The sequence below is a fragment of the Peromyscus eremicus genome, chromosome 8a, assembly GCF_949786415.1.
Source record: "Peromyscus eremicus chromosome 8a, PerEre_H2_v1, whole genome shotgun sequence".
Lineage (NCBI taxonomy): Eukaryota > Metazoa > Chordata > Mammalia > Rodentia > Cricetidae > Peromyscus > Peromyscus eremicus.
The window spans coordinates 87,019,718-87,042,314 of NC_081423.1; the positions used below are offsets into that span (position 1 = coordinate 87,019,718).

Here is a 22,597-nt window from a genome sequence, read left to right on the forward strand (position 1 = left end):
AGATATTAAAGAAAATGTGTCTCTTCTCTTTAGAAACAAAACAAGTGAATTTAAAAGAATTTATTGATAACATGATGAGCAACACGGAATGCTTCTCTCAAAATTTATGTACGTATGAAAGTTACTGACACTTGGTGCTTTTCATGGACCAGGTGGTCTGAAAGATTTTCAAAGATAACAGGCTTTTATAAGATACTGAAAGAATTAGTCATCTGACAGACCATCAGGCAATGACTGCCTGACTTTGTGCTGCTAAGTGTGGCTGTAATCTTTTCTTTACTGTGTGCAGAATAACTATTATAGAGCTATTATAGTCTTTGACCTCCATACTTACTGTGGGCAGAACCATGTGTATCACATCTATTTGGGGGAGGGGGATTGGAATGTCTTCTCACTCTGAGAAAGCGATGCTACTTAGAATCTGAAAACTAATATGAAGAGTTTCTGGTTTCAGCTGTTTTCTCAGCATGTCTTTCAATATTCTAACCTATTTAATAACATTCAAGAACTATGCACATGGACCAGGCTTTATGTTAAGCTGTCAGTAAACTAATATGAGCTAGTATTTGGTACTGTGAAACTCAGCATAGAGAAAAGTAAAGTTATAACCTCTATTTAACAATATTTAATTATATGTGTATGTTGGTGTCTGGGATGAGGGTTGGGTATGTGCACATGAGCATGGTTCCCTTTGGAGGCCTGAAGCATATGTTGGATCCCCTGAAGCTGTAGTCTCAAGTAGTTGTGAGTTGGTGGCATGGGTGTTGGGAACGGAACTCAGGTCCTCTGAAAGAACATGCTATGCTCTTAACTGATGAGCCATCTCTCCAGTCCATAACTTGTAGCATGAATCTTAAAGAGTCTTTATTAATAAAAACAAACCTGGAGCCAGTTATTGGGGTGAATGCTGGTAGATCAGATGCAGAACAAGCCACAGCTACTTCACCTTGCCAATTCCTCAGCTGGTCCTGTTTCCTCAGACTGGAAGCCTCTGAGTCCTCATCCAGAATGAATCTCAGCTGAACTGTGCTGCTCCAAAGCCTGAAAGCTTAACCAGCCAAATGCTTAACCAGCCAAATGCTTCTAGTTTCTGGTCCTCACACCTTATATACCTTTCTGCTTTCTACTACCACTCCCTGGGACTAAAGGCTCGCTTTCTGGGATTAAAGGCGTGTGTCACCATGCCTGGCCATTTCCAATGTGGCTTTGAACTCACAGAGTTCCAGAGGGATTTCTACCTCTGGAGTGCTAAGATTAAAGGTGTGAGTGCCACCATCTAGCCTTTGTATCTAGTGGCTGTTCTGTCTCTGACCCCAGATAAGTTTATTAGGGTGCACAATATTTTGGGGAACACAATACCACTACAATAACTATCTATTTTTAATGGACTGACATTAGTACTTTAAACATTTTGGCTAGAGTTATGTTATTTGGTGCTTATATATTGAATGGTACTGGATTTTAATTAAGAGTTATTTTTAGTTTATAAATAGTTTTTTTCTGTATTAGGTTGCATCATGGGTAAAGATGAAGAGATTATTTGTATTATCAGCCATTTCATTTTTTCCTTAGGATTTTCTGTCATGGAAGTTAAATTTTTTCATAGGACAATTGCATAGTATATTTTCATTCATATATTTAGTTTTATTTTCTTTGTAAGTCTTAATATTATAGATATATATTTACGCTCACTTTTCCATTTTCAGCAGATTGCTCAGGTCCTATCTTCTTTCTTTTCTTCCCTTGATTCCTTGTGGGTTTCATATTATGCATTCCAATCCTACTTTTCTCCCTCTGCCCTTGCAACCTCCTTCCCAAAACAAAACAAAATTTAAAAGAAGACCCAAAAACTTTAAAAAAGAAAAAAAGGAAAAGAATCTTGTCTTGAAGCTGTAATGTAGCCTGTTGAGTCACAGTTTACCCTTTAGTCCATTCATCTTTACTTGCAAGGGTTCATTGCCCCAAGCCGTTTGTCTGGCTCAGGCCTCTGGCTTCCGCTATACCACTGATAATGGGCTCTTACTGGGGTTTTTCTTGGCTGACCTGTTGTTGTCCTGTGTCATGGAGATTCTGCTGTTTTGGATCCGTAGGTTCATCCCCTTCACATCCCCCAACAATTTCATAGATGAGGTGGATGTTGGGGTGGGCCAACTCATAATTCTGGTTTTGGGCCTGGGTGGTAACTGGCTTGGTCAGCCTGCCAGTTTTCCCTCATGGTAACTACCTGGACGAGCCCTCTAGCACTGCCTCAGCTAGCTCACCCAATACAGGGGCCTATCTTCTTATTGGTTCTATATTCCTTATGTTGTGGACTTCAGTCGGTTTCCCCATGTACTTTAGGTCAGTCTCCGCTCATTTTTGCTTATTTGATTTAAATTGTCTGATACATATTTACACAATACCCTGAAATCCCTAGCCTTTCTGTACTTCATTGGAACCCATGCAGTGAAACTCCCTGCTCTGCATGAGTCTGACTACCATTAATTTTCCACTCTCTGAAACAACTGTTTACAATCCCTGTTCTCTCCAACTTCCGGTCCTATCCTGGCTTAGCTTCTGACTTTGCCTTCACATGGAAAACAGAAGATGATCTCAAGTTTGATCCTATTAAGGTATTTCCCAGTGTCTTCTAAAAGTTTCAAGTTTTTCTTTTCATTTATAAAATTTCAATTTCCTGGAAATGACTTTTTTGTAATAAGCAAGGTTATGGTCTGACAAAACAATTTTCTCGTAAGGATAATGAACCATGCCACTCTGATGCTGAATCTTGCTTTAGTGTTATGCGGATATCTGACAGTCACAGATGCTAATCTGGGGCTTTAAATGATCAGAAAAAATTTCCCTAGTCTAGTTCTGAGGCAGAATTCAAGCTCTCTATTTAAACTCCTGAAAAAAAGTAGCAAAGGGCAGGCTATTGTGGCATACATCTTTAGTCCCAGCATTTGGAAGGTAGAGACAAGTAGTTATGTGTAAGTTCAAGGCCAGCCTGCTCTATGTAGTGAGTATCATGATTGCCAGGGCTACATAAGGAGACCCTATCTCAAACAAACCAACCAACCAACCAACAAACCAAAGTAGTGAAGGTACATTAGTCCTAATTTTCAGATAGAAAGACTTTGTAAACATTTCAGTTGTAATAATAGACTTATATGTACTACATAATAGTAATTACAATGATTGTGTTATTGTTACTCAAAATAGTAGTGTTTATCATGCACTACTATTAATTTTTTTCATTACCCCATGGATTCCCATATTAACGCTATAATGTTTTTTTAGAAGAGAAAACCAAGGTACAGAGTTCTCCTTATCTTAGGCCTGCTTAATGCCATGTATCTGGTACACACTAGCTTAGACAGAGCTCAGATAAAGCTGTGTTTCCTAAGCTCCACACTACACCACCCCATGAGCACACACACAGTTAACATTTCTTACTTGTTTTTGTCATTTGGTGCTCCCCCCTTGAGCTTTGCATCACTTGCAGACCCACAGGGAAGAGTCATCCTTAATCAGCTTTCCCACTTTGGCCCCAATGCCACACTCCCCGCTTCATCTCATCCATCAGAGGCTGTTTTGTTTGTTTGAGATGAAGCCTATGTTTCCCAGGCTGGTCTTAAACTCCCCAACTTAGGTTCTGGTGATTTCCCTGCCGTGGCTCCCTGGGTGCTGGAGGTACACAGACATGTGCCAAGATGCTTAGCCATTCCCAGATACTTTTATTGGTGTCTTAAAATTTGGTATAAAAATATGTTTCATGGCTGCAGTGAAGGAAAATCTTGGTGTTCTTAATCTACAGTTTTTCTCTTTGTTGAACTATTTATTTATTTATTTGGTGGTAGGATTGGGTCCAAGTCTTGACAGCTAAACTACATCCCCAGCCTCAGTCCTTCCTATAAAATGATGCATTATTCCACACTAACTTTCTATAAAACTTAAAGTGCATTTTGCTAAGTCAAATTTTCATTTTCATCTTATTAACCTTTTAATCCCTGTTACTTCTTGGAAAGTTTTCCTTCTGGTACCCAAGACAGTGTTGGCTCCTAGTCCTCTCTACCCACTGCCAGTTTATCAGCATTTACATCTTGGTCTTGTTCAATGGCTGCTACTTTGGTGGTTGATTTTTAAATATCAGCATGCCCGCACACTCCATTCTGGGCCCCATTCTTGCAGGTTCTTTCAGAGTGACCTTACTGCTTTGAACTGCCCCTCTCTCTTCTGACTCCCAGATCATCTCCAGCTCTTCCCCAGCAGATTGCTTTTCCCGTGGCAAACTGTACACATATTACTGTTTACTCAGCTTCTCAGGACTCGGTGGTCCCAGTCTCTTCAGCCTTCCATTTAATTCATTGAACACATCTTCATTCTCAAAGTACATCCTGATTTGTCGCCGTCTCAGATCTCCATAGTATCAACTCTGTCACAGCCACCAGCATCTTTGTTGCTGAACCTCTACAGAATTTTCCTGCCTGATTTTCCAGGGAGTCCATTCTTGTATTACAGCAAGGTAGTCTTTCTGTAATCTATAAGAAGATAATTTCATTCTCTTGCTTAAAATTATACTAAAAACAAAACTTTCATTATAGAAAGAAGGAGATAGCGAAGAACTTTGAGAAAGACAGGAAGCAAAAACTATTTGATTCGTTGTTTTTAAAAATTGGAAACATGAGCTGGGTGGTGGTGGTACACACTTTTAACACCAGCACTCAGGAGACAGAGGCAGGAGGATCTCTGTGAGTTTGAGGCCAGCCTGGTCTACAGAGTGAGTTCCAGGACAGCCAGGGCTACACAGAGAAGCCCTGTCTTGAAAAACAAAACAAAACAAAAAATGGGAACATGGGGCTGGAAAGGTGCCTCAGCTGTCAAAAATGCTTGCTGCTCTTGCAGAGGACCCAAGGTGGGTTCTTAGTACCCACAATGAGCAGCTCACAACCACCTTTAACTCCAACTCCTTGGGGATCTGACATCTTCTGTTGTATGTGGGTACCTTCATGCAAACTTGTACCCCTACACATAAACACACAATGAAAAATAAAATCTTAATGTTTTTTGAAATGTTTGGGAACTCAGACATTTATAAATTTAAAATTCAAGGAAAAATTTTTTTTTTTTGGTATTGAGGATGGTACTGAGACCCTTGAGTGTACTGAGAAACTGCTCCAATGGTCCACATTCCCAGTTAGGAAATTATTTTTTGTGATTACTGTGGGGCGTTTACCCACCAACCCCACAGCTCCCCAGAATTTTCTTGAGTGTGAGCAGCAGGAAATATTAGATAGAAAGATTTATATTGCGGAGAATATTGCGGAGATAAACAGATAGAAAATAAAGGATAGCCTCGAGAGGACCTGGAACCTTTTCCAATGGCCCCGACTGACTCTGCCCCAGGGTATTTATAGAGATGCCAAGGGGTGGAGCAAAAGACCCCCTCCCCCCAGCACAGCCAAGTGCAGACCATCTCAGACCCCTGCACTCAGGCCCGTGGTCTAATCATCCTCTATGAGGACATGCTGGGTAAAGCTACGAGGAACCCGAAAAAGGGTTCCCACAGATTACCCAGGGGTGAGGGCATATGTTCTTCAAACAGTTCAGAAGCTTCTAAGACATATTATATATAGCAGGTTAAATATTTTTATTGTGATTTGATCCTTGAAAATTGGCCGATCATTTATTCTCTATTTGGTGTTTATCTTAACCCCCAAATCCTTAATTGTTAACTATTCCAAATAATAGTTTGTTGTGTTGATATCTTGGATAAATATATTATTAGGCTTGTGTTTTTGTCCATGGTTTAGTGTTGCCGGATGCTGTTGACATCCTCCACAATCTCGGCAAGGACAAGATGGATGTTTCTCGCTTGTGGGACACATTGTCTAGTTCGAATAGTCATTTAAAAAAGGATGAATTCTTAGATGCAGTGAAATCAGCCATAGTTGATGGTGGGTATTCCAAAAATTAAATTAAGAGGTATCCAAGGGTAAAACTTTAGCGTTGTTTTTAGTGCTAACCAGTCTAACAAACATGAAGTGGGCTCTGCCTGTGAGTCCAGCTTCTGTTTCTCTCACGCTTAGAGTATGTTTCAAACATCTGTGAGCTACCTGTGTATTTTCTTGGGGGAAGTATTTATTCAAGACTTTTGCCCATTTTAAAAATAGGGCTATATGTTTTCTTGCTATTAAGTATTTTAAGTTCATTATATATGTTAGATAGTAGACATCTTATCCAATGTATGATTTGAAAATATTTTCTCTCAATCCATGGATGAGTGGTTGCTAGCTTCCTGCCTATGGTGTGTGTGTGTGTGTGTGTGTGTGTGTGTGTGTGTGTGTGTGTGTGTATGTGTGTGTGTGTCTTGCTCCCTCTGGTTATTGTTGTTCTGTCAATTCTTTTTATTTTGATGCAGTCCTGTTTGCTTATTTTTTCTTGGGTCAGCTATGCTTTTCAGGTTATATCCAAGAATTCTCTGCCTAGACCAGATAACATGGAACAACTTCTCAGTTTTTCCTTTAGCAGTTTTATAGATTCATGAGGGGGTCTCTGCAACTTTTATGGCTAGCAGAGTGACAATCTGTGGGAGAAAAGAAGGCAGTTCAGCTCAACTGACTCAGTAGCCAGTGTTGGTTCAAACTTCTGGAGTCTGACTCTAAGTGGTTTATTTTAGGTATATTTAAGCACAGCACAATTTGGTGAAGACCACTCTGGTGATATAACTGAATACTGCATGCACAACAAAGCATACATAAATGTCCTTAAGGAACAAAGTAATCTAAATAAAGATCAGATGTGACTCCATCAAAACTCTTTGTAAAGTCATAAAGATAGGCTCTATAGATTGACTGAAGAAAAACAAATTTATGGTAAGATCTGGGAGAGGGTCCAGTGCTAGACAAGTATCTACACAGATAATGCAAAGGTAACCAGGCTAGAAAACACATCTACTCCAGCCTTTTGGTTGGATAGCAGGTTTTGCATTCCTCCCTTTGAAGGAACAACCCTGTGTGCTTAATGTTCCAGGTTCCCCTAGTGCTTATCTGTGAGTACAAAGACCTCCATGCCTCCCACAGATTCAGATCTCAGTGAGATGGAGTGTCTAACAGCTGAAATAATAATCCATAGACTTAGGAACTATAAAGAAAATTCATGTAATTTGGCTGTTCTATATAAAACATCAGTATCTATTTTTTATTTCAATACTTTTGTGTTGTATAGTGTGTTCCTAGTGAAAACAGACTGGGAGACTGGGAAATCTGAGATATATTTGAGGCAGGGTATGTCATGGCTCATGCATGTCATCCCAGCATATTTAGATGGTTGAAGTAGGAAGACTGAGAAGGGCAGCCTGGGCGGCAGAGTGAAGTCAAGCCAGCTGGTATTACTGAGCAAGAACCTGTCGGAAAAAAAAAAAAAGATAAAGTATCTGTTCACATTCTATGGTAACATTTTATTATTACATTAGTCAGGATAGCTGACAGATTTCAAGGCAAAGCCTTTGTAGTTAGGTATATTCTGGATATTTCTATAAGAAACAGGAAAATGTACTGTAGTATAGGAATGTGATTTTATTATATAGTTCCTAGGAATTCAAGTCCTAATTTAAAACATATGGTGGATAAAAGGCAAGATAGCATATTTGTAGCTATATCTGAAACCTGTAAAGTAGGATTTTGACTGCTTGGGGATGTGCCTTGTTGGCCCCTATGCTTTGTTCTAGTTTGTGATCCTCAACTACAATAATTCTAAGTCTCCAGCCATCTTCCTGATGGTGGTTAGGAGACAAAGTTGCTTCTGTCTCCCAGGTTTGTCCTTTGAAAGAAGTCTGGTACTTGCACGCTCTTGTCTAAATAAAAGGGTGTCAGCCTTGTCAGACTTTATGGTCAAAGAGCCCCTCAGGTTGTCTATTACAGAATTCGCCTCTTCAGGCAAAGTCTAAACTAAGACTGAGACCTATCTCCTGTTTTTATTTAGGACCCTATCTACATTTTATAAAACTATGGATTGTATGGTTTCTCTTAATTGATGGAAATTGGGAACTCAGTTTAAATTTTATAGTCTTTTTGCTCTTTCCATAAATCAACCTGTTACTAAAAAATATGATGCTTAAGTGTATACCAAATGATTTACATTTTTATAGATTGCTTCATTTGTTTACTGAGGGTAATCTAATAAAATATTTCTCTCACAAAAGGTGACAAAGTACAACTCGAAGAATTTTCAAAAGCAGTAAAGGATATACAGGACACCCGCAGGTTAAAAGGTAAACATGGGTTTGGAGTAGTTGGGGAAGATGGCTCTGCAGATAAAGTGTTGCCATGTACACTTGAGAATCTGAGTTTGGATCCTTAGAACACACAGAAATGCCAGGTAGATATGGCATCTGCCTATAATTCTAACTCTTAGAAGGCAGAGACCTAGGACACTCAGAATAAATTGGCTAGCTAGACTAGCCATATTGATGAACTCTGATGTCAGTGGAGAGTTTCTACCTCAATGAATACAGTAAACAATCACTCAGCCTCGACATGAATGTGCATAAGTACACCAGTATCTCCATATGTGTATACCCCCACACATGTGAGCATACCACACATATGCAAAGAGGAGGAAGGGGAAATTAAGTAGGAGGAGGAAGAGGAGGAGGAGGAGAAGAAGAAGGAGAAGAACGAGAAGGAGGAGGAGGAGGAGGAAGAGGAGAAGGAGAAGGAGGAGAAGGAGAAGAAGGAGAAGAAGGAGGAGAAGAAAAGATATTGGAGCTAGCATTGTAGCTTCGTAGAACCCCTGCCTAATGTGCACTGAGATCCTGGGTTCAGAGTCCCAGTGATAGTTAAGAAAGAAAAAAATTGAAGGTAAGTGAATTATTTGTGACTCTTCAAACTGATTTTTTTGATAATTTGCTTTGATTTCTAGTTAACATATTTGCATTGTTCTGATGGAAGGCAGGCAAAGCTTAGTTTGATTAGAAACTGGCAGCTTCTTTCAGGGGAAAAATACTTTATAAAAAGCAGTCTATTGAAAGATCTTTTAAATTCCATCTTTACTTCTTGAACTCTATGGGAATTATGCTACTTTTTTAAAAAAAGATTTATTTTTTATTTTGTGTGTGTGAGTGTGTTGCCTACAGATATGCTTGTGATCCTGTGTGTGTCTGGTGCCTTTGGCTGTCCAAAGAGAGTGTTGGATCCCTTGGAACTGGAGTTATGGATGGTTGTGAGCTACTATGTGGGTGCTGGGAACCGAACTCTGGTTCTCTACAAGAGCAGTCAGTGCTCTTAACTGCTGAGCCATCTCTCTAGCCCCTCTCTTAGTGGTTTTTAAAGTTTTCTAGGTATAAAATCTTCCTATGGCATTTTAGGCCTCAGGCTTAGAACTATTCTATGGATTGCTTTATTTTTATAGAATCTCTTGTATATCCTGTTTCCTTTATCAGACATTCCTCATCACCTTTCTGTAGTTCAATGGTTTTCTTCTATGCTATCTGACTTCTAATTTCACTTCTTTATCTTCAGAATTAAGAAGCTAAGAGCATCATGTTTATAGAGCTATTAGGATCAAATGCTGTAATCCATGTGCAGTATATAGCATGGTATTGGGAGCATGTTGTGTATTGAATAAAGAGTTACAACTTTATATCTAATTTTGAAACTGGAGGGCAGTGCTCAGAAAGACTGTTGTTCAGGATTGGTGACATTTTATAAGGTGGGGAGCAAAGTAAACTAAGTCACGAAGTGCTGACATTAGTTGGGTAACTGAATCTGAGAGATGAGGAAGCTGGCATTGCCACCTAGTGCAGAGTAGGGCAGGGAACTTTTGCAAGAGTTTAAAGGGCAAGAAAAAGTTAATATAGCAGAACTGAGGCTGCTATCTTTTGAAAAGCCTATTTGGAAGTTTGGTGGCATATGGGAACTTGGCTTCCAGAATGTTCCCTCCATTACCAACTTACTACACCTGTACTACTTATGGGAAAGCATGGAAGCATCAGAGAATAGTTTTGTAAGTTTCTATGCTTTCCTTCAGTATGTACACATAAAAGTTTATGATGATGATGATGATGATGATGTGTGTGTGTGTGTGTTTATGATGATGATGATGTGTGTGTATGATGTATGCATATGAGCACATACATACTACAATATGTGTGTGGAGGTGAGGGGACAACTTTCAGTTGTTGATTCTCTCCTTTCACTGGGAGTTCTAGGGATTTAACTCTGGTTTTCTTTTCAAGAAATTTTTTATTCATTTTTACATACCAACCACAGATCCCCCTCTCATTCCTCCTTCTGCTCCTCCCAGCCTTCCCCTCGCCCACTCCCCATTCCCTCTTCTGAAAAGGTAAGGCCTCCCATGGGGAGTCAGCAAAGCCTGGTACATTCAGTTGAGTCAGGTCCAAGCCCCTCCCCCTGCATCAAGGCTGTGCAAGGGTCCCATCATAGGTAATAGGCTCCAGAAAGCCAGTTCCTGCACCAGGGATGGATCCTATTCCCACTGCCAGGGGTCCTTTGAACAGACCAAACTATACAACTGTCTCATTTATGCAGAGGGCCTAGTCCAGTTCCATGAAGGCTCCACAGCTATTGGTCTAAAGTTCATGAGTTCCCACTAGCTTAGTTTGGTTGTCTCTGTAGGTTTCCCCATCATGATCTTGATACCCCTTACTCCTAAAATCCCTCCTCCCTCTCTTCAACTGTACTTCTGGAGCTCGGCCTGGTGCTTGGCTGTGGATCTCTGCTTCCATCAGTTACTGGATGAAGGCTCTATGATGATAGGGTATTCACCAATCTGATTACCAGATGATTACTAATCAGTTACTGGCTGATTAGGCCAGCTCAGGCACCCTCTCTACTATTGCTAGTAGTCTAAGCTGAGGTCATCCTTGGGGATTCCCAAAGAAGGGAAATACACACACACTACCATCAAAAAAAAAAAAAAAACCAAAAACAACAACAACAGGAATTAACAATCACTGGTCATTAATATCCCTCAATATCAATGAACTCATTTCGCCTATAAAAAGACACAGGCTAACAGAATGGATATGAAAACAGGATCCATCCTTCTTCTACATACAAGAAACACACCTCAACTTCAAAGACAGATACTATCTCAGAGTGAAAGGTTGGGGAAAGACTTTCCAATTAAATGGACTTAAGAAGCAAGCTGGAGTAGCTATCCTAATATCTAACAAAATAGACTTCAAACTAAAATCAATCAAAAGAAATCGGGTGGGACATTACATATTTATCACAGGAAAAATCCATCAAGATGAATCTCAATTCTTAAATGTAACTCTGGTTTTCTTCATGCTTATGTAGTAAGTGCCATTACCCACTGAACTGCCTTGAAACCCTAAACTCAGGATTTAATAATTAACCATGGACTGCACAGACAAAAGTCTTTATTATTCTATTTTGAAAACCAGAGCTCAGTTCAATTATCAAATGTCTTTTTAAATATATATTTCTAGAGTTTCAGGAGATAGCCTCAGTTCTTAGTTCACTTAAAGGCGAGACGATAGCTCGGGAGAACTTGGAAGATTTTCTAAAAAATCTTGGGATTACGTCATTTAACGAAGAAGTGGAGAAAATCCTTCAGTCAGACATTGTTGCTGGTGAGCATTTACACCGTTCTCAGTGTTTATAAAATTCTTTGGTTTGTTTTGTTGTTCTCTCTCTCTCTCTCTCTCTCTCTCTCTCTCTCTCTCTCTCTCTCTCTCTCTCTCTCTTTTAGGAAGACCTGCAAAAATGGTGTGCATGTCTAGAGATGTTTGGTTATGTTTCTGAAAATATTATCTTTGAAAAGGAGCTTTTCCTTTAAAAATCTGCTCTTCTGAAGTTATAAGAATAAACAAACCTTTTAAATAAATAAGCTTTTAAAATAAACAAGCCTAAGTTTTGTGGGGAGCACCCTTGTCGAAATCCTTCTGCTTGCAGATCTTGTTCCTTTCAGTGAAGAATGGCTTGGGAATTTAAACTGAGTAGAGATACTACTTTGCCATTTTGGGCTAAGTGAAATTACAGGCCCTTCTTGGCACTTGAATTCCATTTCAGGCCAAGTTGGAACTGGTGTGTCTGCAGTCTTGTAGGGTTGTGGTAAGAAATAACAGTTGGCAATGAATCCAAAAGTACCTTGTAAATAAATTGTTTAAAAAATGTAAACATTTAAAAATGTTTATTTTGATATTAGTTTTTGAAAATTACTTTGCCCAGGAATTCTTATTTCTCACTTCTCTTTTTTTTTCCTTTTTCATTCTAAAAGACAACAGGATGAATGTTAAAGACTTTATGAAAGCTTTGAAAGACACCCTGAAATTTTCTAACTATACTGGTAAGAGCTTTATGATAAAACTGTTACAAGGCAACAACTTGGAATCATTTAGAGGTCATTTAGTCAAGCATCATATTTAATGCATACTCTCCACAATACCCATTGTGATTTGTCCCCTTTAAACTCATGTGTGTGAAGAGTGGAAACTCACCTGATTGTGGTGTTTAGAGGTGGGGCCTTGAGAGCTGATTGAGATTTAACAAGCTCAGCAAGGTGGAGTCCTCATGATTGACTCCTGGTGGCTTGCACAGTGACCTCATGGTTGACTCTTGGTGGCTCACTCAGTGACCTCATGGTTGACTCTTGGTGGCTCACATAGTGACCTCATGGTTGACTCCTGGTGGCTCACATAGTGACCTCATGGTTGACTCCTGGTGGCTCGCTCAGTGACCTCATGGTTGACTCCTGGTGGCTCACATAGTGACCTCATGGTTGACTCCTGGTGACTCACTCAATGACCTCATGGTTGACTCCTGGTGACTCACTCAGTGACCTCATGGTTGACTCCTGGTGACTCACTCAGTGACCTCATGGTTGACTCCCAGTGGCTCGCACAGTGACCTCATGGTTGACTTCTGGTGACTCACTCAGTGACCTCATGGTTGACTCCCGGTGGCTTGCACAGTGACCTCATGGTTGACTCCTGGTGACTCACTCAGTGACCTCATGGTTGACTCCCGGTGGCTTGCACAGTGACCTCATGGTTGACTCCTGGTGGCTCACTCAGTGACCTCATGGTTGACACCTGGTGGCTCACATAGTGACCTCATGGTTGACTCCTGGTGGCTCACTCAGTGACCTCATGGTTGACTCTTGGTGGCTCACTCAGTGACCTCATGGTTGACTCCTGATGACTCACTCAGTGACCTTATGATTGACTCCTGGTGGCTCACACAGTGACCTCATGGTTGACTCTTGGTGGCTCGCACAGTGACCTCATGGTTGACTCTTGGTGGCTCACTCAGTGACCTCATGGTTGACTCCTGGTGGCTCACACAGTGACCTCATGGTTGACTCTTGGTGGCTCACTCAGTGACCTCATGGTTGACTCCTGGTGGCTCACTCAGTGACCTCATGGTTGACTCTTGGTGGCTCACACAGTGACCTCATGGTTGACTCTTGGTGGCTCGCACAGTGACCTCATGGTTGACTCTTGGTGGCTCACTCAGTGACCTCATGGTTGACTCCTGGTGGCTCACTCAGTGACCTCATGGTTGACTCTTGGTGGCTCGCATAGTGACCTCATGGTTGACTCCTGGTGGCTCGCACAGTGACCTCATGGTTGACTCCTGGTGGCTCGCACAGTGACCTCATGGTTGACTCCTGGTGGCTCACTCAGTGACCTCATGGTTGACTCCTGGTGGCTCGCTCAGTGAGCGCTTTATTCACTGAGCATCTCCTCATTCCCTGTTGTTTTCTAAATATTTCCAGTTGTGCATTGGTTTTCCCCTTGATCTAAAAGCAGCTTACGAGGTCATTTTAAATCCTACAGTGCTGTGGCTTCACTGCAACCCCCATGGTTGTTACTTCTAGTTTTAGTTTATTTGAGTTAGAGAATGAGATCTCCAGTAGGGGACCTGACACTTCATTAATCCATTAAAAGCCAAGTTTCAGAAAGTTTTATATGTTGATTTAAAATCAAAATCAAGTTACTTGTAGGGAAAGGCTGATGGCCCAGAAAAATAATCTATTAAACATGGTTATTTTTACATATAATTTAAACAATTTATTATCTATTTCTCCCAATGAATTATTAGGGAAGCCTTTATTTAAAAGTTTTTTTTCATTTTACATACCAATCACAGTTCCCCCACCCTTCCCTCCTCCTGCTTCTTCCCCACCTCCCCACCTTTTTCCCATCCACTCCTCAGAGAGGGTAAGGCCTCCAATGGGGAGTCAACAAAGTCTGGCATATCAAGTTGAGGCAGGATCAAGCCCCTCCCTGCTGCATCAAAGCTGAGCAAGGTATCCCACCATAGGGAATGGGCTCCAAAAAGCCAGTTCATGCACTAGGGATAAATCCTGGTCCTACTGCCAGGGACCCCACAAACTGCCCAAGCTACACAACTGCCACCCACATTCAGAGGGCCTAGTTTGGTCCCATGCAGGTTCCCCAGCTGTTGGTCTAGAGTGTGTGAGCTCCTACTAGCTCTGGTCAGCTGTCTCTATGGATTTCTCCATCATGATATTGACACCCCCACCCGCCGCCCCCCTCCCACCTCCCCCACACTCATATAATCCCTCCTCCCTCTCTTCGACTGCTCCCCAGGAGCTCTACCCAGTGCTTAGCTGTGGATCTCTGCATCTGCTTCTATCAGTTACTGGATGTGGATTCTATGATGACAATTAGGGTAGTCATCAATCTGATTAGAGGGGAAGGCCAGTTCAGCCATCCTCTCTACTATTGCTTGGAGTCTTAGCTGGGGTCATCCTTGTGGTTCCTGGGAATTTCCATAGCACCAGGTTTCTCCCAAACCCCATAATGGTTCCCCCTATCAAGATATCTCTTTAATTGCTCTCCCTCTCTGTCCTTCCCCCAACTCAACCATTCCATTCTCTTGTGCTGTCATCCCCCCACCCCCAGCACTCCCAGTTTAACCAGGAGATCTTATCTCTTTTACAGAAGCCTTTCTAGAGGTAGATTTTAGATGTAGGTGCTCTTTCTCTCTCTCTCTTAATGTTTGTCCGTCTCTCAACCCCCTCTCTCTGTCTCTCCCTTAATTACAGGATATTATTGGCTGTAGGCTTCCTAGTTCAAATGTCTACTAAACACAAGGAGATTAGAATTCTCTGCAATGATAGGTGAAGTTAGCTGGAAGGAGCAAGGATGTAGGGAAGGAAAGTAGAAAGAGAAGAACTGGGTTCGGAGGATGCTTGAGGATGAAGGGAACTTTTAACAGAAAAAGTAATATGCTTTTGTGTATATTTTGAAACACTCCATCCAAATCCTAGGCTTTACAAGATAGTTTTGAACATAAATGGTTGTTCTCTGAGCATGGCGAGAGGATTGCAGATGTAAGCCCAGTCTGGGCTACATAGTGAGACTCTGATACAAAACACAGTAAGAACGAGAGGTGGGTTTAATCTATAATGATCAAAGGATATACATAGAAGACAGTTAGTGTGAAGAAGACTATCAGAGTGGAGATTGAGTGCTCTATCTACTTATGTGGCCACATGTGGTTAGTGAGTGCTGTACTGGACAGTGCAGATCTAGAAGAGGTCATGGATTTTCTTACTGTGCTCAAAAATTTAGATCCACAAACTGAATGATGTATTGAATGCATGGTATATGTATATTGTATGTATATTTATTTGCATATTTTCTGTACTTGTAGCATCAAAAGAGGCCATTAATAAGCTGGACTCCATGAAAGGAAGTTCTTGGTCTGATAAAGACAAATATTTGGGGGGACTGGAAAATGTCGAGGGTAAGTTGATTAAGCAGACAGCCAGCAGCTTGTAATTAACATTTGTTTTACATCTTTTAAATTAAGGGAGCTTACCCATAGGCTTTCAGTTTTTAATGGTTAACATTACTGTTTTTCTGACTTTCCCTAAGATTGTTTTTAATTATGCATGTGTATGTGCATGTCTCTGTGTATGGGTATGTATACACATGTGCAGGTACTAGAAGAAACCAGAGACATGGATCCCCCTGGATCTGAAGGCATAGGAAGTTGTGAGCTACCCCATGAGAACAGAACTGAGTAGCTCTGCAAGAGCACCTGAGCCATCTCTTCAGCCCCCTTTCTAAATGTTTATTCAAGGATTTCAAACTATTTTACCAGATACCAATTAATTTTTAAATATTTAGTTCCTAAATAATGGCATGAACACATTGGAACAATATTTAGTATAGATTAGATTTTGGACTATATATTCACAGAGATTAAAAAATTTTAAAGGAAGATTTGTTTTTATTTTGCATGTATGAGTGTTTTGTATGCATGTATGTGCTTGCACCATGTGCATGACAGGTGCCTGTGGAGACCACAAGGGGGCATCGATCTCCTGAAGTGCTGTTGCAGATGGTTGAGAGATACTACGTGTTCTGGGAATTGAACATGGGTTCTCTGTAAGAGCTCTTAGCCACTGAGCCTTCTCCCCAGACCCTAAAGAAATTTGGTTATGAAATTAAATGCCTAGGTTATCCAATGGGCTGGATTACAAACTGGGTCTCAGAATAGTTCATCATGTTGTTGTGTGTCTTCAAGACAATATTTATTTTTACATAAATTTAATTCCAAATTAATACATATTTGAGTGTATTTTAGATGATCTTATTACTATAGTTTTCCCCCTTCTCTTCTCCCTCCTTCTCTCCTGCCTTTTTTAGCTCTCTTTCTTGTAAAAGGCCATTAGGTAAAGTATTGTTGAATAATTTAATTGAAGCATGCTTATTTTTTGTAGCCAATTGTGTTATCTGTTTATTTACAAAAAGTTTGCCTGATCATCTATATGGTTCTTAACTATATTTTAAAAGACATTTACTGCATTTGAATGGAACTTTAGCAATATATATATATATATATATATTTTTAAATTTCCCCAAGGAACGGCCAGTGAAATTGCTCAGTGGGTAGAGATGTTTGACTACCACAGGCTTGTGCCTTACCCCCTATAATTTCCTGAGTACATATTTGGAATTCTAGAAAGTCTTTATTGCTAGAACCAATGAGGAAGGACTACATCCACAGAGTAGAGGCAAGAATCATGGGCTAAGCATCCTCATCCTGTAATACCTGTGACAGCACTACTGCAGTCAAGTAGTAGTGGACCAAAACATTAATAGTTCTGAGGTCTAGAAATCTTAGCGTTATCTACAAAATTATTCAACTCTACCATTTTGGAAGTATTTTTAATAAGGTTAGTTCATCATATTCAGACAAAAAATTAAGTATGATTTATCTGTGTTTTAACCTTTTGTTTCAAGTAATAGCCTGCTACTTATAAATTAGTGTAAAGCATTCTTCAACTGCAGTCAGACCCATTTACACAAATAGAGTGGGGTTGAGAAGATGTCTCAGCAGTTAAGAGCACTGGCTGTTCTTCTTGGGGATCTGGGTTCATTTCCCAGTACCCACATGGCAGCTCACAACCATCTGTAATTCCAGTTCCAGGAGATATGATGCCCTTTTCTGTCCTCCATAGGCAACAGCTACACCTGTAGTTACAGACATACATGCCAGCAGAATGTCCATACATATAAAATAATAAAAGTTAAAACAGAGTGACTTTTCTATTATCTATTCCTCAAATGGATCTTTGTTCTGATTTCCATCTCTGTAGAAAGGATGTGGGATAATGAGATAACTGCAGTTGGTACATAGGAAAAGCTCCAGGATTAGCAGCTTAGTAGATGAGAGGACGAGAAAGAGAGAAGACAAGAAAGAGAGGAAGGGAAGGAGGGAGAACGAGAGAGATTGATTTCAGGGTAATAAGTAAATACTTTATTGGATAAGCACCAGGAAAGCAGGGACACCTGTTACATTAGGAACTGCCATGTTTACAGAGTTGGTGAAGGAGATCACAGAGGAAGCTAGGAAGAATGAGAGTGAAGAATGAGAATATGGTTGTCTGACAAGGGAATGGTCATCACTGATTAGTACTATCAAGAGAAGAACGTGATTTATCCCCTTGTTTCCTGCCCAAGTAGACAAGGTCAGAATGCTGTTCTGCATCTCACTGTTTCACTCTGTATTTTCAGGTCTGAAAAAGGAAGTGTCATCTCCACACCTGAAGTTACCAACAGTAGGTGGTGAGTGTGAGCTTTATATGTGATATATTGTACACACATATCTATTTCATGTAGCAAGAGAATTGTTTTAGATGATTGTCAAATGCTGATGTATTTCTAATGCATCTTGCTCAAATCTAGAATCTGATTGTGAGAGAAAATGTGGTATTTATCTTTCTCTGAATCTTTGTTTCTTCTCTTTACATAATTTCCTGTTCCATCCATTTTTTTTTTCTGAAAATGTCATGAGTCCATTTTTTTCTTTACAGCTGAATACAATTCCATAGTATATAATAACCACATTTTCTTTATCCACGGACATCTAGGCTGGTTCCAGTTCTTAGCTGTTATGAATAAGGTAGCAACAAACACAATGAGCTAATATCTCTGTGGCAGGACGTAGAGGTCTTTGGGCAGATGTGCAGGAGGGGTGTAGCTGGGCATACAGATGTTCTCTCTTCAGTTTTTTGAGAAATCTCCATACTGTTTTCATAGCATGCATGCCATAATTCTGTAGTATTACTTTGGACCATTTACTTTGCAGTCTGTGCTACTGTACTGTTTCCCCCGCCTCATCACAAATTCCGTACTTTTTTTTTTTTTTTTTTACTCCTAAACGTTTGTATATTCTGTTTCTTGGCATGCTTTTCCCTGACCTGTTTTGCTCATTTATGTTTACTGGTGAGCCTGCTTCCTTGGAGATACCACTCATCTGATAGCTTAAATTAATTTCCTTTGCTGTGTGCGTTCATTAGTGCATTTCTGGCTCACAGTATTTATTCCATATAAATAACTGTTCCTGGTTTTCATTATTTGATTAATGTTATTGCTTCCTATTTGCCTAGAAGTGCCATTGGCCTAGGGATAATTGTAGCTCTAGAATGCAGTGAAATCTTGGCTCTTATCTTACTGTTAAGAAAAGCTAATGTTTATAGCTAATTAAATTTAGTATGCCAGATATTGTTTTGAATCTTTTATGATAACTCATAATTTTAAATATTCATTGAATGAAAGATCTGCTTTATCTCTTTATCTTTGATGTTTATCATACTTGTATTTATTCTGTAGCTATATTACTTACCATAATTTAAATTGCTTCAGCTTGCTTTTGGGTCTATGATTTTGCATACACTATTTACTTTGTATATTTCCTGTTGGATCAACTTACCCCTACCCTTGCCCAGGAGCTTGGCTCAGATGTCATATTTCATTTCATACAGCCTTATTCTAAGTTTATCACATACTAATGAAGTGAGAAGGTTAATCTGAGATTGATCTTGTGTATACTTTTCTCATAGCACCAATTATGTGATAGATTTTAATTATGTTTAGAGAGATAGAGTCGTTCTCTCTCATTAAGGAATTTACAGGAACCTCTTTGAGAAGAGGGATTGGGTTTTCAATGTTGCTTGTTAGTAGCTGTAAAATGACTGTTAGTGGAAAGGATGTAGATGGTGTTTTTTCCCAAGTGACTTTCATGAAGGCTTAAATCATTTCATATAACTTCAGAGTATGGAAATATACACAACTTCATTTTGAGTTAAAAGAAAAATGGTATAGATAAAAAATTTAAAACACTGATGCTTTCAAATATATCTTATATTTTAAATTGTATGAGATGGTAGGACTATCATTTGGCTATAGAGGTTGTGAAAGAACCTGGTTGAGAGAGAACGCTGATGACTGATAAACTTTTAATAAAGCTCTATGAAATGGAGTCCAGGTTCCTGACTTCCCTTCAAGTTGTAAGGTGGAGTAAACACTTCCCTCCCCAGGTCTCTTGGTCAGTGTTTTATCACAGCGACAGAAAGCAAACTAGAACATCCACCACTGTCTGTTTGCCATAAACCATTTTTTAAAAAACTTAAATATTGTTTGAGGTCATCATTACCAGTAGAAAATATTTTATTTCTACTAGATTTTTGGTTCTGGTAAATATTTAACACATGACTTTGTCCATAGTAGGTTTTGGATAAATTGGTTTGTATGTATTTTTTTTAAGACAGTTTCTCTATTATGTGGCTCTGGCTATCCTGGAACTCTCTATGTAGACTAGGCTGGCCTCAAACTTATGGAAATCCACCCACTTCAGCCTCCTGAATGCTGGGATTAAAGATGTGCACCACCATTCCCAGCCCTGTATGTATCTTTTAAATAACAGTATGTTGTACTTATTTATCTTTGTAGAGATCAAAGAAGCTGCTGACATCTTGTCACATGTTGATAATGGCAAGATCTCTATGTCTGACTTGCAGCGTGCCTTGAAATGTTTGAATGCTAATTTGACCGAAGAAGACTTCAATAAAGCTCTTGAACGTTGTGATACCAGTGGTGAGCTGTTTAGTTTTTTTTATTTTATTTTGTTTTGGTTTTTGGCTTAAAAGTGTCTTCCATTTTCCTACTTCTTGGAAATGTAGAATGTATATATAAGGTTAAAATGAGAACTGGAGTAATGATATTGAAAGCTTGATTGATATAAGTCATGGCCAATTCTAATTTATTGACATATCTAACTGCTCATACTCATCTGGTTATGATATATACTTATTAGATAATTATTACTCATTACTTAAAGCCTGAGTGGGGAAATATCATACATTGTAGACAGTATTTTGTACTGATGTAGAGTCTTTCTCTAGAGGAGATCCAACTCCACCTGTCCTTTTATATATAGTGCTTGTCACATTTGATTTTTAACCAAATAAAATAAAATGCATTTTAAAGGTGCAATTGTTTTGTTTGAGTAATTGTTTCCAAGTGGCTCCATATTTACCCTTGTTTTCCACCATTGACTTCAATAGAATGCACTTGATCCCTCTTCATGAATTATATATGTGACTATAAATTTGTGTGTATATATATGCATATTTACTTTTAGAAAATGAAATCTTTGGCAATCTTCTAGAAGATGCTGAGTTTTATTAGTTTTAGGGGAGCTTTTATTTGGGGGTATATCTGTCTGTTTTTTTCCTGTGGGAATCCTATGAGTTCCAGGTTTGGAAGCACCTGTCTTACACAATTTGGTTATTGATTTATCGACTCCTCTAGATTATTTTTTAAATCTGGGTCAGTTTTTATCTGATTTGGTTATTTAGTCTTCTGTGTTTATACTGAGTCAGTGAACATATCTTCCTATTTCATTTTTTTAAGATTTATTTTTACTTATGTGGATGTATATATGTCCGTGTGAATGTATGTCACGTGTATCTGAGGAGGCTGAAGAGGCATTGGATCCTCTGAAGCTGGAGTTAAGGAGGCTGTGAGCTGCTGGACAGGGTGCTGTGCACTGAAGTTGGACCTTTGATTTTGCCACACCCAAAATACATACATTTGGTCTCCAAACCCATGTCAGATTCTGCGGGACCTTCAGTTTCCCCCAGGAATCTCCCCTCACCCCGTTGTGTGTCAGGTTGGGTGGTTTGGGCCTCCTTTTTTTCATACTAGATCAGTGAACATACATCTTCCTTTTTAATTTTAAGGATTTATTTTTATTTTTACTTACGTGTACACATGTGTGTCTGTGTGAGTATGTGCTACATGTGTGCAGGTCCCTGAGGAGGGCAGAAGAGGGCATCGGATCCTCTGGAGCTGGGTCAAGGTGGTTGTAAAGTGCTGGACATGGGTGCTGGGAACTGAACTTGGGCCCTCTGGAGGAGCAGGGAGCATCCTTAACCACTGAGCTTCTCTCTCTGCCCCTACATGTCTTCCTTTCACTGGTTGAAAGAAACCCTTTATACATCCCAGTTGACTTGGTATATGTTCTAACTCCCATTTTAGCATAGACCCAGGTGTTTTGTATGGCTCTTCACGAACACTTAGATAAATTATTTAGTCATTTCTGGATCTTAATTTTATCTCCAAGATGGCTGTAGTTTTGCTACTCACTACTCACCAGTCTATATCTTAGTTCCTAGTTAACCTTTCTTATTTCCTTTACAAGACTCCAGTCATAGATTAATAGACTGGTACATTTTTATTCTGTCTCTTGGGGTTTATATTGGGATATTTTTCTGTGTTACCCACATTGTCATTTCATTATAATTTAGACTCTTTCAGGTCTTCTGTGACTTTGTATCAGTGTATGTATACACTTATAGTAACATTACCACTCCTTCAATGAGACTGAATCATTTCAAATTTCTAACAGTCTTTAGAACTTCCTGGTCTTATTGTTTGAACAAGCTAATTTCTTTTTGCTTTCATCTTTTAACAATAAGTGTATTAATGACATATGTAATGTTGTGAATATTAAATGAATTAATACAGGTAAAGTATCATATATAAGGAACTAAAATGTTATTTAATATTAACAATGAATCCTAGGTATTAGAAGTTCTATTGAAATAGTTTATATAATTTGAGAAAAGTGAATGAAAATGAATTTTTATATAATTATTATGAATCAGAAAATTTGATGTGCTAATTAAATACATTTTTAATGACAGCATGTTTGATTTTGGCCTTCCAGATAACATGGAGGTGGACTTAAAAGATTTCTTAATGGAAACGAAAAGTATGCCAAGCTTTAAAGACTCCATAGGT

At 39.4% G+C, this 22,597-nt stretch overlaps 1 protein-coding gene across 1 annotated transcript in view; it reads left to right on the forward strand.

Annotated features, from left to right (window-relative positions):
* Window positions 1–22,597, forward strand: part of Efcab13 (EF-hand calcium binding domain 13) — a 129,952-nt gene that overhangs the window by 51,891 nt on the left and 55,464 nt on the right. The window contains exons 14-22 of the mRNA XM_059270740.1: window positions 34–108; window positions 5,793–5,936; window positions 8,183–8,251; window positions 11,456–11,599; window positions 12,247–12,315; window positions 15,654–15,746; window positions 18,026–18,076; window positions 20,243–20,386; window positions 22,524–22,595. Of these exons, the coding sequence (XP_059126723.1) occupies window positions 34–108; window positions 5,793–5,936; window positions 8,183–8,251; window positions 11,456–11,599; window positions 12,247–12,315; window positions 15,654–15,746; window positions 18,026–18,076; window positions 20,243–20,386; window positions 22,524–22,595 (861 nt within the window). The remainder of the gene's footprint in view (window positions 1–33; window positions 109–5,792; window positions 5,937–8,182; window positions 8,252–11,455; window positions 11,600–12,246; window positions 12,316–15,653; window positions 15,747–18,025; window positions 18,077–20,242; window positions 20,387–22,523; window positions 22,596–22,597) is intronic.